General features: G+C 41.0%; 1 protein-coding gene across 6 annotated transcripts in view; it reads left to right on the plus strand.

Annotated features, from left to right (window-relative positions):
* ARHGAP42 (Rho GTPase activating protein 42) overlaps positions 1 to 20,537 on the plus strand; it is a 378,098-nt gene that overhangs the window by 190,992 nt on the left and 166,569 nt on the right. For all 6 annotated transcript variants that reach the window (XM_073337948.2, XM_078852354.1, XM_073337938.2 and 3 more), the window contains one exon: positions 18,649 to 18,750. In XM_073337948.2, the coding sequence (XP_073194049.1) occupies positions 18,649 to 18,750 (102 nt within the window). The remainder of the gene's footprint in view (positions 1 to 18,648; positions 18,751 to 20,537) is intronic.

Below are 20,537 nucleotides of genomic sequence, written 5' to 3' on the forward strand. Positions count from 1 at the left end.
TAGGTAATTAACAAAGCTGCACCAGTCCCCAGCCTCAACGTTGATACATTTGTGTTAAAGAGTAAATTCTTTAGGGACAGGATTGTCTATGGCCCAGGACCTGCAAATAACTACTTGTGGGAACAGTCTTCCTAGGGTATAATCACTAAAATAATGAATTACACCAAATAAGTAACAGTTCCAATTTTATTAATGATGTTTCAGGGAAATCACACATTTGAGAAGTGCTGCATGTGTGTGGGCGGGGGGTCAGTTAACATTTCATAGAATCATAGAAAATCAGGGTTGGAAGGGACCTCAGGAGGTCATCTAGTCCAACCCCCTGCTCAAAGCAGGACCAATCCCCAATTTTTGCCCCAAATGGCCCCCTCAAGGATTGAACTCACAACCCTGGGTTTAGCAGGCCAAATGCTCAAACCACTGAGCTATTCCTCCCCCCAATTTGAATTGGACAAACTTTGCAAAATATTTCCACGTTCAGAAACATTCAGCATTATTCATCCAACTCTATAAGCAGACTAAATAGCAAAATAATCATAATAATAATTTGTATATATTTCATTCAGCAAATACAGGGAATGAATAATCTGAAGAATGTATTCCAGCTAGTTCCGCCTTGATCATTGCTGAACTGAATATGCAAAATAACGTGAAGTGGAGGCACTGTCATTTTAACTTACAACGTTTGGTTACAGTCGCCTACATAGTGAATTAAAGGAGATATCACTGGAGAAGGGAGAATGTCCAATCATCATAGAAACCGAAGATAAGGTTCCCATTCACACACAATCCTCTGCCTTCCTTTCTCTGGTTTCTCTATTGCATATGCTTTACTCTGCATATTGTATATTGCATATGCTTTACTCTGTTCTGTTTTGGTATGAGGGAGGTAGGAGCAGTGTGGAAATTAGTGGAATCCTGATCTCTCAAGATGAATTGAAGAGGAGATTTCTGAATATTCAGTCTGCTGTTAGTAACACTCTGTCAAGGTTCCTCCCTCACTCTGAACTCTAGGGTACAGATGTGGGGACCTGCATGAAAAACCTCCTAAGCTTATCTTTACCAGCTTAGGTCAAAACTTCCCCAAGGTACAAAATATTACACCCGTTATCCTTGGACTGGCCGCTACCACCACCAAACTAATACTGGTTACTGGGGAAGAGCTGTTTGGACGCATCTTTCCCCCCAAAATACTTCCCAAAACCCTGCACCCCACTTCCTGGACAAGGTTTGGTAAAAAGCCTCACCAATTTGCCTAGGTGACTACAGACCCAGACCCTTGGATCTTAAGAACAATGAACAATCCTCCCAACACTTGCACCCCCCCTTTCCTGGGAAATGTTGGATAAAAAGCCTCACCAAATTGCATAGGTGACCACAGACCCAAACCTTGGATCTGAGAACAATGAAAAAGCATTCAGTGTTTTACAAGAAGACTTTTAATAAAAAATAGAAGTAAATAGAAATAAAGAAATCCCCCCTGTAAAATCAGGATGGTAGATATCTTACAGGGTAATTAGATTCAAAAACATAGAGAACCCCTCTAGGCAAAACCTTAAGTTACAAAAAAGATACACAGACAGAAATAGTTATTCTATTCAGCACAATTCTTTTCTCAGCCATTTAAAGAAATCATAATCTAACACATACCTAGCTAGATTACTTACTAAAAGTTCTAAGACTCCATTCCTGTTCTGTCCCAGGCAAGAGCAGCATACAGAGAGACACAGACCCTTTGTTTCTCTCCCTCCTCCCAGCTTTTGAAAGTATCTTGTCTCCTCATTGGTCATTTTGGTCAGGTGCCAGCGAGGTTACCTTTAGCTTCTTAACCCTTTACAGGTGAGAGGAGCTTTCCCCTGGCCAGGAGGGATTTCAAAGGGGTTTACCCTTCCCTTTATATTTATGACACACTCACAGAGCATAGGGGAGTTAGTGGTGGCAGATAGGAAGGACAAAGAATGCAGCTGAGCAGATGGAGGGAGAGATGGAGAGGAACACTGATAGAGGTGTGTTACATTCTGATTCACCCCAGAACAGCAGTCCCCACAAGAAAATGAAGCAAGACATACAGGTAGCTTGTCAATCAAAACGTGTATTAACCAGGAAGTAGTTAGGACAGCAGCAGTCTGAACAAAACATAACAGTCCAAACAGCAGATACGTAGCAACAGGAACTGAGTAGCTGCAAACACCCTGTGCTATGCAGGTATTCACAGCAGTTTTCCCCTGTAACCCAAAAGGAACAGGAACACAGAGTTCAAGGAGCAGGATCCAGGAAACAGAACAGGAAAAGGAGCAGGAAGGCAATACACAACAGTCATCACAATTTCCTTCTCTTCTCCCCAAAAGTTCAGCAGTACCTAGCCTTTGGGCAAACTGTGGCCCACAGGCTGGATCCGGCCTGCCAGCCATTTTAATCGAGCCCTTGAGCTCCCGCTGGGGAGTGGGCTCTGGGGCTTGCCCCGCTCCGGCACTCCAGCTGGGGAGCAGGGTCAGGGGCCACTCCACGCGGCTCTCAGAGCAGTGGCACGTCCCCCCTCCAGCTCCTATGCATAGGGGTAGCCGGGGGCTCCACTCTGCATGCTGCCCCCACCCCCCACAGCTTCCATTGGCTGGGAACCATGGCCAATTGGAGCCACACCTGCAGACGGGGCAGCGCGCAGAGAACCTCCTGGCTGCGCCTCCGCGTAGGAGCTGAAGGGGGGATATGCTGTTGCTTCCAGGAGCCACTTGAGGTAAGCACCACCCAGAGCCTGCACCCCTGAGCCACCCTCCCCGCTGTGTCCCAACCCCCTGCCCCAGTCCTGATCCCCCTATCGCCCTCCGAACCTCTCGATCTCAGCCCGGAGCACCCTCCTGCACCCCAAACCCCTCATCCCCAACCCCATCCCAGAGCCTGCACCCCCAGCCAGAGTCCTCATCGCCCCCCAACCTCCTTCCCCAGCCCTGATTCCCCCCCGCGCCCCACCCTCCAAATCCCTTGGTCCCAGCCTGGAGCACCCTCCTACATCCCAAACCCCTCATCCTCAGTGCAATCCCAGAGCCCACACCCCCAGCCAGATCCCTCACCCTCTCCTGCACCCCAACCCCAATTTTGTGAGCATTCATGGCCTGCCATACAATTTCTATTCCCTGATGTGGTCCTCGGGCCAAAACGTTTGCCCACCCCGACCTAGCCGGAAGCACTAGGTGATCCCAGGGCCATAGGTTATATCTCTTATTCAGCTCAGGAGGTGGATGCAACTTCCCCAGTTGGCCATATGACATCATCATATGCAGACACAGTGTCCTCTTTATTATTTTTTTCCCTCTTAGTAGGCAGTTAACAAACCACTGGTTAACAAAGCATTCTCTGTGGTGAACACACATGCCACGCTGCATACCCTGCCGCCCAAAAGATCATGCCACAAGTATCAAAAATGCTTCCACACCCTTTCCTAACATACCCTGCTTATCCAGGATAGAATACATGGAATCTTGGATGGATATATTGTTGAAACCCCCATATTTCCTAGCCACATTAGTTGGCTTCCAGGTCAGCAAAAGGATGGGATGAACCTTTTTCATCTGCAAAGACAACTTTGCCCTTATAGGTCAGCTGAAGAAGTAGTCAAAAGGGGTTTCTCCAATATTTTCATGAGGTGTACCCCAAATGTCATGTAAAGCAATAGGGAAGGGTGTATCTTGACGTTCCTCCAGTTTGCAAGGTACACTCTCCTTCCCATGCAATCTCTCCACTATCTCATTTCTTTGGTGATGGTACACAGCAGATTTGTAATGTACTGTACCAATACTCATCAGAAAGCCTTCAAACTCTCTTGATACAAAAGGAGCTACATTATGTGAAACAAGGCTCTCTCGTAGGCCATACACAGTGAATAAAGCAGTGACAATAAATTAGTTCTTTTGAGGTGTTTTGTGAAATTATGAATGCAAAAGGGTAACATGAGTAATAGTCTATAACAGTCAACAGTGCGTAGCCATGTAGTTCAATCAAGGGGCAAGTAATTTCCACTGCAATTCTCTGCCATGGTCTGTCTACAACTACCAGTTTCAAAGGGCCTGGTGGAACAGTAGTTCTATGCATTGTGCAGGCTGAGCGTGACTTCACCTGATGCTCAATGTGTGAGTGCAGCTCTGGCCGCGAAGCATAACTATATAGAAGTTCTTTCATTGCCGTAACTCCCAAATGTCATTCATTAGCCTCATTCAGGACTGCATGTCTCATACTGCTGGGATGATCACCCGGGGTCTTCTGCATAAGATATGTTGAGTAGCACAAGTCTTTACTGTGAGCTCAGAACGAATTTTGTAGAATGGAGACAAAGTTGTCTAAAGGATTGGGTCCATCCAACCCACTTATACAGCACGTATCACCTTGCACCATTCAGCATCTTGGAGAGTAGCATCAGAGGTCCACCCTAAGTCAACTGACATATCTTCCAGTAAAAAGCAGACAGTGTACTCTGCTTTTCTGCATAGTGGAACCCAGCAGAATTTCTTGAAAAAACATCAGTGAGTAAATTATGTCTTTCCTCTGCTATATACCAAATTAAAATCATATTGCGACAACTGAATAATCTACCACTGCAGCCTCATATTAAGCAGATCAATGATCTTATGTTAGAGGCTCAGAATAGGTAAACGATCAGTTTCTAAGGTGAAAGGTCTTCCCATTAAGTAGCCCTTGAAGCATACAGTAGCAAAACCATTGCCAAGAACTCTACCTTAATTTGGGAATACTTTGCTTCGGTTGGCATGAGAGTATGGGATGCCACTATAACCAGCCATCCCTCGTGGGCAGAATTGCGCTCAGATCCCGATTGCATGAATCAGTCTTAATCACCACGGTCTTCCATGGATCAAAATAAGCATGGGATTAAATCCAACAGAGGGCTTGACATTTGGTTCAAAAGCTTGCTTTGCTTCTTTAGTCCAAACCAATTGTCCCTGGTTAAATCCCACAGGGGCTTAGCAAGGATACTAAAATGGGGCAGAGCACGGCCACCTATGTACTGAGCTTGGCCAAGGAACAAACATAAAACTGCTAAGATCAGCAGGTAACAATAGTGAAGCAACAGCTTGTAGTCGAGTTTGAGAAGCAGGAACCAGGAAACAAAACAGGAGCAGGAGGGCAACACAAGCAGTCATCACAAGGAGGAGAAGGTAAGAGAAACCTAGGAAGTAGGAGATACAACCCAGAAGTGTGGAAAGGATAGGGATAGTGGGAGGGACATGTAGTGTGTAATTTAGCTGTGCTGCTTTCCTAGAAAAGAATGGTTCCCTGGTCCAGCTAACAGAGGGGAAATGAAGAGATCTGGCCTAGAGTGGAAGGTAGCTGCATTGCACACTTTGACCACCACCCTATTACATTTTTAGTTCACAGCTTCTTTAAAATTCACCCCAGCCTCTCCCCACTCAATGATTACTCTAGACTGAAATGCCCATGGAGATACTGTTACAATTGCCTGGTGACATACCGCAGTCCCAAACCGCCAAAGCCTGAGAGGTGCATTATTGTGAATTAGCAAAAAGAAAAGGAGTACTTGTAGCACCTTAGAGACTAACCAATTTATTTGAGCATGAGCTTTCGTGAGCTACAGCTCACTTCATCGGATGCATACTGTGGAAACTCTAAGGTGCCACAAGTACTCCTTTTCTTTTTGCGAATACAGACTAACACGGCTGTTACTCTGAAACCCGATATTGTGAATTAGGAGTTCAGAGTTTGACAGTGTCATGTTTCTGTAACAATATCTTGCTGAAACATGCATCTGATGAAGCGGACTGTAAACTTTGAAAGGTTATGCTCCAATAAATTTGTTAGTCTCTAAGGTGCCACAAGTATTCTCTTCTTTTTGCAGATACAGACTAACACAGCTGCTACTCTGAAACCAATATCTCGCTTATCGATCATGTCATGTATGCTGTTTTTTTCAGTTTAGGACTAGTGAAACCCTGATTCTTACAATAGTATTTCCCCTCTGTTCCCTCCTGTTCCTTAGAGACATGACAGCGTTTGAAGTAATAGAGTAATAAGTAACTCTGTTCTGCCCAGGCATTACTTTAAGGGTGTTAAGTCACTGAGCTGGTGTTCCCCACCTACACTGTAATTCTTTTCTTCACATTTAAAAAGAAAATCATGCTATCTGAGTGCTTAGCTATATTACCATACACTTCCCTTCTCACTGTGTGTTTCTGTTCAGAATTTTATTCTCTTTATGAAAGAGACTGTAGGGATTTGGAAATCTGAGAACATAGACTCTGTCATCTTAACAGTTTTGCTTTGGGCAATATGAATATAAAATGGCTCCGCTCCAATGGGTAGTGGATGATAGTAGCTCTAAATCAGAACATGTGTAGAGTAACAAAAGACAAGTTTCTTGACTTGAAACTTTAATGTGTCTTGTCATTAGGAATGGGAGCACCAAAGGCTCCAGCATTCTACCAAACTGTCCATCTACAGTATCCGTGGATACTCTAAGATACTGAAGCCCCAAACGGAGTTTATTACTGAAAGTAGTTCCTAGTGGCACTCAACCTTTCCAGACTACTGTAACCCTTTCAGGAGTTTGATTTGTCTTACGTACCCCGAAGCTTCACCCCATTTAAAAGCTACTTGCTTACAAAATCAGACATAAAAATACAAAAGTGTCACAGTATGCTATTACTGAAACATTTCCTTACTTTTTAATTTTACCATATAATTATAAAATAAAAAAACTGGATATAAATATTGTACTTACATTTCAATGTATAGTCTATAGAGCAGTATAAACAAGTCATTGTATGAAATTTTAGTTTGTACTGACTTTGCTAGTGCTTTTTATGTAGCCTGTTGTAAAACTAGGCAAATATTTAGATGACTTGGTGTACCCCCGGAAGACCTCTGCGTACCCCTAAGAGTACATGTACCCCTGTTTGGGAGCCACTGCCTTAGAGACAGGGTTCTTCCAGGGTTGAACTTATAGGTATGCACATCTTTATAATTTATCTGGTCAGAGAATTTTGTGTGTGTGTGTGTGTATAACAAACCCCTAAAGCAAAGCTAACAGTTATGCAATGTAAAATGAAGGCCCAAAATATTTTTCAAGATTATAAAATGATCCCGCAGATACTTGCTTACAAGGTGAAGAAACAACACTGCAATGAAACATGGTAGATCTTGCAGTATTCTTAACAGAAGCCAACCCAATCTTAGCACTTTAATCACACTGTAGTGTCACTTACAGAAGTATTGTTTTCCTTGGAGGTGCATTCACTAAATACCATTGACACCTTCCAAACCAGCCAATTACTCAGCTTTCCTTTAAACCACCAGAAGGGGAACCTACTTGAAACTTAGATTTAGTGCCAGAATGTTTGTTCATTTGTAAAGCACCAATTCTGTACTATGCATTTCAGAGACAAATAATAAGGGAAGGTCCCTGACTGAGGAGCTTTCAAAGAAAACACAGGAAGAGGAGGAATGATTGATTAAAGAACTTAAACAAATGTCCTGTTAGTTCCATGATTTTGATAATGATTTTATGTATGGACATATGTTTTGAGTAAGTTAAGAGGTGAGTAATGTTGAATGGGCAGTGTTTGAACTGAGGGGGGAAAACATCTCAATTCTTTGTCAGAAAAGCCTTTATTATTTTTCAAGTCTTAATTTGGAATGCTTTGATAGACTTCTGAGAAAAAAATATTTAAAGTGAATTCAGTGTTTGGACTAAAAGCCCCGGAGACTGAAGTCTTTAGTTTCCCATCAAAAAGGTTCAGTATGAGCAGTGACCATACGAACTTCTCCATACTGATGCAACAGTGTACCTCCAGTCTGGCCTGTAAGGATCACCTCCTGGGGGTAGTTAGTTGTCATGCCCATTTAGTCCTTTCGTCTGTGTTGAGACTACTTGGGGATATGCATAGTTCTTGATGATGAAGAACTAAACTGAAAACTCTTTACATTGGTCTCTGAAGAGGCATGACTTTCAGATTCTCTCTTAAGGGTGAAAGGTTCTGTGTTGCTTTATCAGTCTCATGAGTTTATGCAGGACCCTGAAAACAGATGCTTTAAAAAAGAAAGAAAGAAACCCTGACACTGCTGACATTAACACATGACATGATATCCTTTTTTCCGTCTGTAAACAATATTGTTTCCAGTTTTGCACATTAATTGAAAGCTTTCTCATAACATGAATCTAGTTCTTCCTCAGATAAGGGTTACACTCACAGTGTGATGACGTAGAAAGTTGCATGGGAAAGTATGCAATATCAAACACGCCACTGAAGTTCTTGAATCAAATCCTGATTAGCATAACTTCATTGGGACAAAGATTCCAAGGAATGCACGATTCCAAAGAGCATTGCATTAAAAAGTAGCAAAAAAGTAGCAATTAACCTAGTGGAGAGAAATGTTAAATTATCTTCTATTTTTAAAATATAGTGGCATTTAGGTCAAGTTATGGTGCATTATTTCTGAAGTATTCTATATGATAAAGTAAAGCAATCTCAATTCCATAAATCTTTTTGTTCTTCAGAGCAAAATCTGTGTAAATGTATGCTAGTAAACGTAAGTGTGTATTTTATAAGTGGACAAAAAAGAGGCAAGATATATCTTTATTAACTACTTGCAGATGAAATCTGTGTATAGGTTTTAGATCCAAGGGATTATTAATTCAGTGATATACTGCTTTTTTAAACTGGATTTTCTTTTCTTGTTTGAGAATTCCACGTGTCTAATTCTGATGGTGAAGATACTAAGCATATTACCACAATGCAGTGCTGATCAAATCTGAAAAAAGTCTTTTTATTTTATTATGAGTCAGCTCAACCATGTACCATATCATTAGTGCTACGATTTAGTCACTGGTATTTTTAGTAAAAGTCATGGACAGGTCACAGGCAGTAAAAAATTCACAGCCCATGACTTGTACTATATACCCCTGACTAAATCTCAGAGTGGGGGCAGCCTGGGGGCACTGTGGGTGCTCATGATGGGGGGGCGACCTGGGGGGTGCCTTATGTACTGTGGGGGGCAGTCCAGAGGGCACCATGAGTGCTAGCTGGGGGACAGTCCAGAGGGTACTTTGGGTGCTTGTGGCCCTGGAACCCCCCGGTGGTAGGGGATGGGTTGGCAGGGCTGGCAGTCTCCCTACCTGGCTTCTTGCGGCTCCCCGGTAGCAGCGACAAGTCTCTCCCTTCGCTCTTATGCGGAGGCGCGGCCAGACAACTCGGCGTGCTGCCTCCACCCTGAGCGCCAGCTCCACAGCTCCCATTGGCCGGGAACTGTGGCCAGTGGGAGCTGCAGGGGTGGTGCCTGTGGGCAGAGGCGGCACACAGAGCTAGGAGCTGAGGGAGGGACACGTTGCTGCTTAATCGTAGAATCATAGAATATCAGGGTTGGAAGGGACCTCAGGAGGTCATCTAGTCCAACCCCCTGCTCAAAGCAGGACCAATCCCCAATTAAATCATCCCAGGCAGGGCTTTGTCAAGCCTGACCTTAAAAACTTCTAAGGAAGGAGATTCTACCACCTCCCTAGGTAACGCATTCCAGTGTTTCACCACCCTCCTAGTGAAAAAGTTTTTCCTAATATCCAACCTAAATCTCCCCCGGTGCAATTTGAGACCATTACTCCTTGTCCTGTCCTCTTCTACCACTGAGAATAGTCTAGAACCATCCTCTCTGGAACCACCTCTCAGGTAGTTGAAAGCAGCTATCAAATCCCCCCTCATTCTTCTCTTCTGCAGAACAAACAATCCCAGTTCCCTCAGCCTCTCCTCATAAGTCATGTGTTCCAGACCCCTAATCATTTTTGTTGCCCTTCGCTGGACTCTCTCCAATTTATCCACATCCTTCTTGTAGTGTGGGGCCCAAAACTGGACACAGTACTCCAGATGAGGCCTCACCAATGTCGAATAGAGGGGAACAATCACGTCCCTCGATCTGCTCGCTATGCCCCTACTTGTACATCCCAAAATGCCATTGGCCTTCTTGGCAACAAGGGCACACTGTTGACTCATATCCAGCTTCTTGTCCACTGTCACCCCTAGGTCCTTTTCCTCAGAACTGCTGCCTAGCCATTCGGTCCCTAGTCTGTAGCAGTGCATTGGGTTCTTCCGTCCTAAGTGCAGGACCCTGCACTTATCCTTATTGAACCTCATCAGATTTCTTTTGGCCCAATCCTCCAATTTTTCTAGGTCCCTCTGTATCCTATCCCTGCCCTCCAGCGTATCTACCACTCCTAGTTTAGTATCATCCGCAAATTTGCTGAGAGTGCAATCCACACCATCCTCCAGATCATTTATGAAGTTATTGAACAAAACCGGCCCCAGGACCGACTTCTGGGGAGCTCCCTGAGGTAAGCGCCACCTTGAGCTCCCTCATCCCCTCCCGTGTCCCAACCCCCAGCCCTAAGTCCCCTCCCACACCCAAACTCCTGCTGCTGCTCCTGGGGAGTGGGGTGCGGTGGCCCGAGACTGGCCCAGGGGCTGCCTGAGCATCTCAAGCAGCCCCTGGGCCAGCCACAGCAGCTGCTGCAGAAATCATGGAGGTCCTGGAAAATCATGAAATCTATGACCTCTGTGACAAACTTGCAGCCTTACCTATCATTAGTGATCTTGTCTATTGAAACCATTATGCAATTTACTTAAAGCTTCACACCTATTTGATTTGTTCCTTGTGTTTGCATCTTGTGTTTAAATCCTTCCATTTCTTTACCCATAGTCATTTTTTAAATTGTTTTATTTAAGAAAAGTAAGGCGTGTTACTTCTTCTGACATCTCAGGCTTCAATAAAAAGTCATTAACCTTTTTAAATTAAAGTAACTAGTTTAAATGTAACTAGTTTAAATGGATACAATAATAGGTACCTACTTCAAAGAGGTGTTTACAAGAAAAAATCATAAATACTTGAATATTATGGTGACTGGGTACATATAATTACCTAGGTAGATAGATAAATTGATTAAATATTTAAACATGTGAAGTCTATCAAAATCCCAATGTTTAATTCCAGGTAAGAAAATCATTAGTACAGTTATGATCAGAAAAGTGTCTGTACTGGAAAATTAAGTTGGCTTAGACATGTCGCGCACATCCCTGAGCCTAAACCAACCTAATCCTCAGCATAAACAGTGCTAGGTTGACGAAAGAATTCTTCCCTCAACCTAGCTACCACCTCTTGGAGAGGTGGATTCTGATGCTGGTGAGAGAACCCTCCCGTCAGCAAACATAGCATCTACATTGAAGCAGTTTGGTGGTACAGGTGCAGCTGACTGTGCCACTGTAGCATTTCAAATGTAGACAAGCCCTCTACCAGCTCTCTATGCAAATCGTATGAACTTACATTACTGTCAGAAGGTTTTGTATTGCAAAATTCAGTACAGCTATGGGAGAGCAAGCTGGAATACATTCGGTATTGTCTGACCTCAGCATATGAACTGGAGAAGCAAGGAAAAGTTAGATTTCTTCAGTTTTTTCATCAAAGTTAGGAAATGGAGCTATAAGATTATTGAATTTGAAGAGCCTTTTGCCCAACTGTTTAAATGAGAGGTAAAGCAAAGAGACCACCTGGAGTGGAAGATTAGGCCAAAACATGAGTTATATCTATACAGAGCATTGCTTGTGCTTTAAACTACCTGTATGGGTGCCTACCTATCACTGGTTTGCTCCTTTTCTGCCCACAATAGTCCTGCCGTGTGGCACTGTTACAAATAGAAGATTGCAGCCATTTCCAGTGCACTTGACCTGTGCCCAGGCTGCTATACTGACCTTTTCCCAGAGATCTGCTCTTCTTTTTTATATGTGCCATCTTGTAATTTCTACAGATATAAATCAATGTCAGATCAGTTTAGATTATGCAAAAGAGTATTATTGGCAAAAGAAGAGAAAATAAGTGGTTTTAAATGGACAGGTTTGCATGGACTATATTGTAAGACCCTGAAAACTGGTACTCTAATGTTGAGCTAAAAAGGAAATATATGAAAGCATAATACTATTTCTTTACTTCAGTAATGGAGAGCTGCTCCCTCAGTCTGATCTCACAAGCTTGGATAATGACTTGTCTCCCCAGAGAATATGAGGGCAGCCTAAAACCTAGCTCTGTTTTAGTTCACCTAGTCTTTGATGTACTGTTAAGGTGACCTAAACACAACACATATAGTAGTGGATTATCATTTCCTCTCTTGAAGACAGGAACATACACAAATTATATTTTGTGTGCCTGATACTAAGAAAGAAACACGGATTTTCAGTTAGGTTACCTCCTCAGTTGTGATTTGTTTCCTAATTTGGATTTATATCTATTTTAATTGCAGATTTGTTTAATATATTAGGAGGAATTTTATCCTTTCAGTTGATAGTTTATTTTCTTTCAGTTTTTCAGGCCAGAGGAGTAAACAAAACTTTTTGTATAGAGTTAAATCATTTCCTCTTGTGTTACTAAAGATTCCAGATAACACCTTTCTTAAAAATCCACTATCACTTAAATGAAGAGACCCTGCTTGTAGGTAGGATCTGGGCCCTGAGACTGTATGGTTTAAAAGTGTGTAGGTCAGTTGGCTTAGACCTATTCTGGGCAATTTTTTTTTTATTATTGCTTAATCAGCAATGTGCTCACTAATATTCTAAGAAGGGACTCCCACACAATGTTTCCCCATCTTTAGCTTGTGATAAACACCACAGAACAATAGTGTAAAGAATACGTGATAGAGAATCTATTCATTTGTTTTCCCATTTTGAAGATGAAATGCTTTCCAATAACCATAACCAAGGAGAGAGCCAAATGCCAGCTTGCAAACCAAAGACCAGATTCTGCCATTCTTAATTATTAAAACTTCAATTAATCCCAGTAAGAGCAAATGCTCTGTCACTGAGTATGACAGTGCAGAGCCCAGTATCCATCAAGGTGTGGTCTGCAGCTCCCTGGTGACCTATCGTAACAAAAGCTTTCATTTTTTAAAAAAATGTACCCTATGTTGTTGTAAAAAACCTTCTGAATGTGCAAGGTTCCTTTCCTGAGTCTGTAAAACATCAGCTTGAAACAAGAGTGAAGTTACCCCTATTCTGCCCAATGTGATATTAACTCTGAAGCCTTGTGATGTCAGTTTAAACATCAACAGTGTCTTCTTCATAAATGTAAGTACTTATATGCCCCACTCCTTGTCATCACAGTATCTAAGCACTTCGCAGACATTAATGGATTTAGGCTCAGAACACACCCGTGAAGTAGAACAATATTATCTCCATTTTTACACATGAGGAACTGAGGCACAGAAATGTTAAACCAACACTGTCACAGGATGTCTGTGGGAACTGAACACACAGGTGTTATTTTGGTTCAAGACAACAAGGCCGGTATCTCGTGTATATCTCTCTTGTGGTTGTATCTGATATTTTGGGCAAATGGCTTTATGAACATATTTTTCCATTCTCAACCCTTCTCTTTGGCCTGGAAATAGAGTAATAGAGTCTGCACACCATCCACATACTCTTTGTACTTTTATAACTATCTCACTGAGTGGCCTGACGACAATACCAGACCTGAGATTTGGCTTCACGAGAAACCTCACATCTCCTCTGTTTTGAACCAGGTAGAGGCTTCAGTTAGAGATAGAGGTGTAACCCTCAGTCTCCCAAGTTGGGGCTCAAGAAAAAGAGGGATTTTACATCTAAAACTTTCTTTATAACCCTTTTGTTGCTGATTGAGAGTGTGCAGCTGCTGTATATAAAAGAGGGCCATGGCGATTACAGAAGAAAAGATGGCCTAGACTGGAGTGAGATAAAACCCTCCCTCTAGGATGTTCCTGTACACTGAGTCACTGTGTTTGTGAGGTGAGCGTTTCTTGGAATATCCAGATGTGCCTTGTGTCTTCCAGAAAATGCATCACCTGCTGCTGAGTACATGTCTTTTTTGCTAATTCTCATAAAGTAAACAGCTGTTGGGGGATTCACAGAAGTCAAATATGTGTTTTTATTGGCAATATCAAAGGAACTTTTGAATAGAGGGGTACTTGCTGATCTGCGGGTGTGGGGATCTGCAGCCAAACATTTTTTAAACTATTCCCAGGAGCACTTCTGAGAATGATTTTTACAGTGCCAGAAATGCTGATTTGTTGGCACTGTAGCCTTATTCCCAAAAACCCCGTCAAAGTCTGAGTTAAAATAAAGATACAAATACAGCTGAAACCTCTGAGCGACTGCCTTTCTACTCAGACGATTTTGTTTTGCTGTCCTTTTCTCACTTGTCTTTAGAGTGAGAAATTGTAGTGCTCTAATCTGAAACAAAATAAAAAGCTGATTGATGAGAAGTCCACATGAAGGCAGCAGTCAGACCAGAAGTTACCCTGATAACAGGGAGTCCCAGTTGCTAGTTCTCTTTTTTAAACTAACAGGTGTCTAAAGAATCAGTTTTAAGGTAGGGTGAATTATTACAATATACCCGATGGGGCAGTTTCATGCATTTTCTGTCGGGGCTGGGAATATTGGCAGTGGAACAGAAAAGTCTGCAAATTCATCATATCCTCACAGACAGAATGCCAGCAAGATTTACATTAAATTTCATTTGGGGAACAAGAAGTTTAATCTAATGTATCACAAACACAATTCATTAACTTCTGGGATTTTTTCTTTTTTTGGGAGGGGGCGTGTTACGGTATTTACACTTTTTTATATGAGGGTTTTTTCTGTCTTCATTACTTGACCTATTACAAGTCACTATGTGACTGATTTTTCCTACTGATAAAGTGAGAAGTACATAAAGTAAATAATATTTCTTTCATAACTTAATGTAAGTGTTTGATCTAGTGGATAGGGAATAAGACTAGGAGCTGGCAGACTTGGATTCTGTCCCAGTCACTGGCCTTGCTTTGTGGTGTTTGAGAAGTCATTTCACTGCTCTGTGCCTGGTTCCCCTTCCCACTTTTGTCTCTCTCTCTTATCAATATAGACTCTTAGTTTTGAATCCCAGCTCTCATTAGGTCCTAGATCAGACCCTCTAACATGGAACCTTAGTGCCTGTGAAGCTGTATTGACTTCCACTGTACTTGTCGATTTCATTGGAGGATAAAACCTGTTTTGACCAGAGCCAGCTCATTTAACCCCTTTGTGTTTTCATTTGTCTTTCACACGTGGGTAAACAATACATACTTAATTGACAGGAATTGTGTGAGGCTTAATTTGTTAACCTTTCTAACGTACTTTGAAATCCCCACATGAGAAGACTGTAAAGAACTGAAAAAATACTTCTGATGTGAGGTACCACACAGTTCTGTTCTGTAATGGTAAAAGAGGCTGGGACATCTCATTGAAGTACCAGGGAAGACCTATGGTAGATTTTGTCTTGATTTAAAAGATGGTGTCCTAAAGCTTAATTACTAGAGCTAGGTTTCTGCTTATTATGATGAATATCCCATGGCTTCTCCCAACAGAGGTAGCATCAAAAATCTCTGTAGAAGAGGATGATCCATCCTCAAAAGAACTTAAAATCTGTTCATTTAAAAAACAAACAAACCAAACCTTAATTTGCTCGCCACATGTAATGCAGCCTCAATAACGAGGCAACTCATCTGCTTAATTCTTAATCTCTTATTAATTTAATTTGCTTTAGTCACAAACAAACCACCAACAAAAATGTCCACCTGATGAGAAAAATATATTTCCGCAAGCCTAGAGGCAAACTTCATGCTCCCTAGGTATAAAACATCCCAGCATCTGGACATGCTAGCACTACATGGGATCCATGCTGCCGGGAAGGTATCCAAGGTAAGTATCAGTGTTCCATCTCACCTTGGTAATCTTGTTACATAAACAAACACATCAGTTTACAACAAAAAGAAGATTCCTTCCTATGTATAACTGGTACATATTTCATCTACCTCTATGTTTCCAAGGTAATGAATAATATGACTCTTTTAAGCATTTAAAAATGTAGTTGCTGTGTAGGACCGGGAGAGTGCAGGACCTGAAGGTTTACCCATTGTCTTGCTGGGATTGAGACTTGGTTGAGGGCAAATTGGCTCTGATTTAATCCAGATAAACTTTTGCTAGTTGGCAGGGGGGAGTAATGAGAAGCATTAATATAATACCTATTGACTCTCTTGTTTTCAATGCCTTCTGTGTGTTTTGCAACCTGGAATTCTTGATGGATTTACATCTGCTTCTTGATGTCCCCTGTAACAGCAAGAGTCAAGAATATATATCTGCAGCTGGCCAGAAAGACGTCGTCATTTCAAAGACAACCTTACCATCTTGTGTGACACTGATGAAATTATTTGACGTATACAAGCTAATAGTTTCTTAGTTAATCTCGAGGACATTGGAGGCTGTGTATTTTCAGTGAGGAAACCATGACTCTGGGATTGATTTCTCAAGTTAGTTTGCCAAACACTGATTTTTGTGGCTAAGTTTGTCACACTTCAGGTCGCATGTTGCAGATGTAATACAAGAGTTTTACCTTGTGTATATTAGTCTTTACTCTTTTTTGTAAATGTTTGTTTGTTAACATGTGACCACATGTATTAATCTGTAATAAAATATTTTAGGTTTTTCGATGTGTACTATATTATTCACTTGTTGATATTTTGTTGGATCAGGTGCTTCCATTTCTATTTAATTTCCTGTAAGGATGCTTTATATACTTTTCTTTATGTAGTGCTGTCTAGATTCTATGCTGATGAGCACCTTAGGTCTTGTGTATACAATGCGTTAGTCTGTACTCAAAGAGTGTAAATTCTAGAGCATATGAGCATGTTGCTCTCTAACAGGCCCATGTTGACCCTGCTCGAGTGCATTAAAAGTTCCTTAATGCGTATTAACGCAATACTGTTTAAAACTGGACTACATTAATGAGCAACACACAACTTTTAGTGCACAACATGCTAGTGTGCACTAGAATTTACACCCTTCTGGTGTGGACCTGTGCACCATGTAGGCAAGCCATTAGAAATATGCTTATTATAATAGATATGCCATATGAATCTTCCACATAATTGAGAGTTTGTTTTCTTTTTCTAGTTTGGTATGATTATCATTGTGAACTTATTTATATTGTGGTTAATTATATTGCTGGAAATAATTAACTGTTGCTTTGCTGTTGTATCTCAGTGTATATGGTGTTAAGATCTCCCTATTATTTCTTATTTCTTTGACTATTGATATGACTTTTGCATGGCATGATGACAAAAAAATTAATTGGGGAGAATTTTCAAATCCTCTCATTAAAGTCTACTACAGTAACTTGTTTAATATAAAACAATAATTCTTTGAGAGAGAAATTGAGAGCAGAAGGAAAGGATCATTGAGCCCTGCCCATGACCTGATGTTATTGCATTATATCTAGTGATTGGTTTCTCACCATTAATAGCTTTTGCTTATGTGCTGATGAGACCAGTCCTGCTAGCCTTTCTTTGTTTTCTTAAAATACTCAGTTTGTTAGTCATTATAGGGAATCATGCAGGATAAGTTTTAGGCCTATAAAACAGTCGGGGGGAACCGCAGCCAACCAAGGATAGACCTTTTATTGCAATAATATAATGCAATAACAAGAATTGTTTTAATCCTTAAAATGCTGTGGGTACTTACTTATTTCCCCTTTACTCCTTCCTTCCCAATGCTGTCACTTCTAGAATGATGGGAGAGATCCCAACAGACAGCGAGAGAGAGGTCTTTTTCTTAGATTTACAGCTCATAAGCATCAGAATTTTTTTTTAAAGTAGAAGAGTATCGCTCAGTGTGCCTTGTTTATAATCAATAATTTTCTTTCTGGATTATTTGTCATGCATCAAAGTACTCAGCTGGTGGGAATGTGGGATACCTGACTCCACATGAGGAAAGGTTTCAAAAGAAGGAAGGCAGGAGAGTGGAGAAATTCCCTAAAAAGGACACGTTTAAACATTCAAAACCATGCAAAGCATTTGTTGAAAAACTGTGTTGCCTGCATTAGCTCCCTTTGCAGCTATATTAGACTCCTACATACTTTTTCTTCCTCCTCCTCGTGTTCTAAGAATATGAGTAAAAACCACAATTCAGCACTCTGAATACAAAGGTCAGGCAAACCTCAACTCAAATGAAAAGGTAAGAGGGGAGGTCCACAAAGGGACCGTTGCAAAGATTTTTTTTTCAGTCAGAACCCACTCCTGTAGGTTTTTTGCAAGTTGGAATGATCTGAGACACCCACATTTATGGAGTCAGTAGAAAGTGTAAATTAAACCAGTTTAAGCCCCAGTACAGCAAGGTACCTAAGCACGTAACCAGTCCCACTGAAGACTAGCACATACTTAAAAAGAAAAGGAGTACTTGTGGCACCTTAGAGACTAACCAATTTATCTGAGCATGAGCTTTCGTGAGCTACAGCTCACTTCATCGGATGCTGTAGCTCACGAAAGCTCATGCTCAAATAAATTGGTTAGTCTCTAAGGTGCCACAAGTACTCCTTTTCTTTTTGCGAATACAGACTAACACGGCTGTTACTCTGAAACCTAGCATATACTTAATGTCTCACTGAATAACTTTTAGACCCCAATTCAGATATGAGTCTATTGCCATAAAACCAGTGGAACCAGCAACAATAATTACACAGCTAGTCTTTTTAGCAAATGTGCTAGCTTTTCCTTTCTGTGGGCTTTGAAGTTCTATCAAATTCTTTACTTTGCAATGTTTTGTTTTTCAGGATGGGAAGAAGAAGTTTGACAAGGAAAGTGAGAAATATTATTCCATTCTAGAGAAGCACTTAAATTTATCAGCAAAGAAAAAAGAATCTCATTTGCAAGATGTAAGCTCTTACCCTTTTACTAGACCATAAGTTTATCTTTAAAAAGAGTTGTCTCTAGGACATGCTGTATTTTTATCAGAAAATGAATGATTTCTGCCGGTCCCTGTTGCTATGTACGTATACATAAATTCTGTATATGAGATTAATACTATTCTGATGTAAAATAAAACTCTTAACAAGGCAGTATTTCCCACGTGCTCTGCCATATTTTAAGTTGCAAACCTAATTTTTACTATTTACAATACTGTATTTGTAATGCTCTAATAAAAATGTATGACCTTTATTTGGAAGGTGTATGTGGAATATTTATAATTAATATAATTAGGCTATGCTGACTTTTTTTATTTTATTTAATTGACTCGGTTTTACATAAATTTTCAGCTAGATAACTTAGCCTGAAGCATTTTAATCACACTTTTTATGCTTTTCAGCATGTCATGTTTTCTGCTTTAATCTGAGAGAAACATTCTTTCCATAATGAAACTATACGGCTGTGTTTTATGAAATTAAAAAGAGTGCCATATTGCAGATAAATAAATAGATTGCCAAAAGTTGTTGGCAGTTTTGTGTGTGTGATCTTCAGGTAAACTTGTATTTGTCATAACAAAATGTAGTCAGATATGGCCTCATAAGATTCTTAGTTTGAGCAAAGAATGATTGGTCCTTATGTAACCTATGGGTGGGCTAGAGTTCACTTCATTTCCCGCCTCCAGTGCCTTAAAAAAAAAAAAACCCAACTCCCATAGAAAGTAGCTGGAGACCCAGAGTTCAGTCTCTAAGGATTTTCAGCAAGGATTGCACAGGGTCAAGCTCCCCACGTTCAAGTCCCAAAAGGAACTAAAGAAATGAATTTAATTAAATAACTTTATAAAATTTTATGATAAAGAAACAATCTAATTTTTACAGGATGACATGGCTATTTTATAATCCACAGACATTACCTTCACAGTTATACATGAGCATAAATAAAGAAAACAAATTAAAATCTGAACAGTACAGTCCCCACAGAAATACAGTCAGAAGAAACTGAAAGCTCCCAAAAGCTTAGTTCACCTAAGTCACAGTTAGAATCCTTGATCACCAAATCTATACAGTCTGGTGAGTCTAAAACAACATCTTCCCTCCACTTGCTTGTAGGAATCGTCAGCTGGAATCCATGCAGATTCTTCCTCTGCTGAAATCACTGCTAGCCAGTCAGCTAACCGATTAACCAATCACTCAGCTTAGTGTATAGATGTAAAGAAAACCCTGTTACAAGAAAATACAAAACTGAGAATAGCAAAATATAAATGACTCTTTCCCCATTACTACATTTAAAGAAAAGTTGGTGAATCAGACTAGTTAAGACAATTTAACTAGAACAGTTTGGCTAAAATTAAAACAACATTCAAAGCATACAGTTAAAATAGAAGTAATTTTTCCCTCCCAATTTCCCCTTGCTGTAATTAACATTGCCCATGCTTCCCTGCTAGAGGATTAACAATATCACTGACCTGCTGCAAAATGCTTCACAGTTAGGGACAACAGCCCGCTTTCTGCTCCTGGGCTCAGCGTCTTCCAACTCATACAGGGCACATGGCCTTCTGCAAAGCAGCTGCCCTGATTGTTTGCCCTCACGGAGTCTGACCCCAGCAACAGTAAACCTATTGGAGCACACCCAAAACTACCACACCCAATTCCAGAAGCTTCTGGATGTGTAGTGCTTAATGACCCAGACACAACTCACTCCTGCCTCCCCGCAATGGGCCTCTTAAAGATGTATCTCCCTATTAGGCACATGTGTTACA

This window comes from Lepidochelys kempii, chromosome 1 (genome assembly GCF_965140285.1).
Source record: "Lepidochelys kempii isolate rLepKem1 chromosome 1, rLepKem1.hap1, whole genome shotgun sequence".
Classification (NCBI taxonomy): domain Eukaryota; kingdom Metazoa; phylum Chordata; order Testudines; family Cheloniidae; genus Lepidochelys; species Lepidochelys kempii.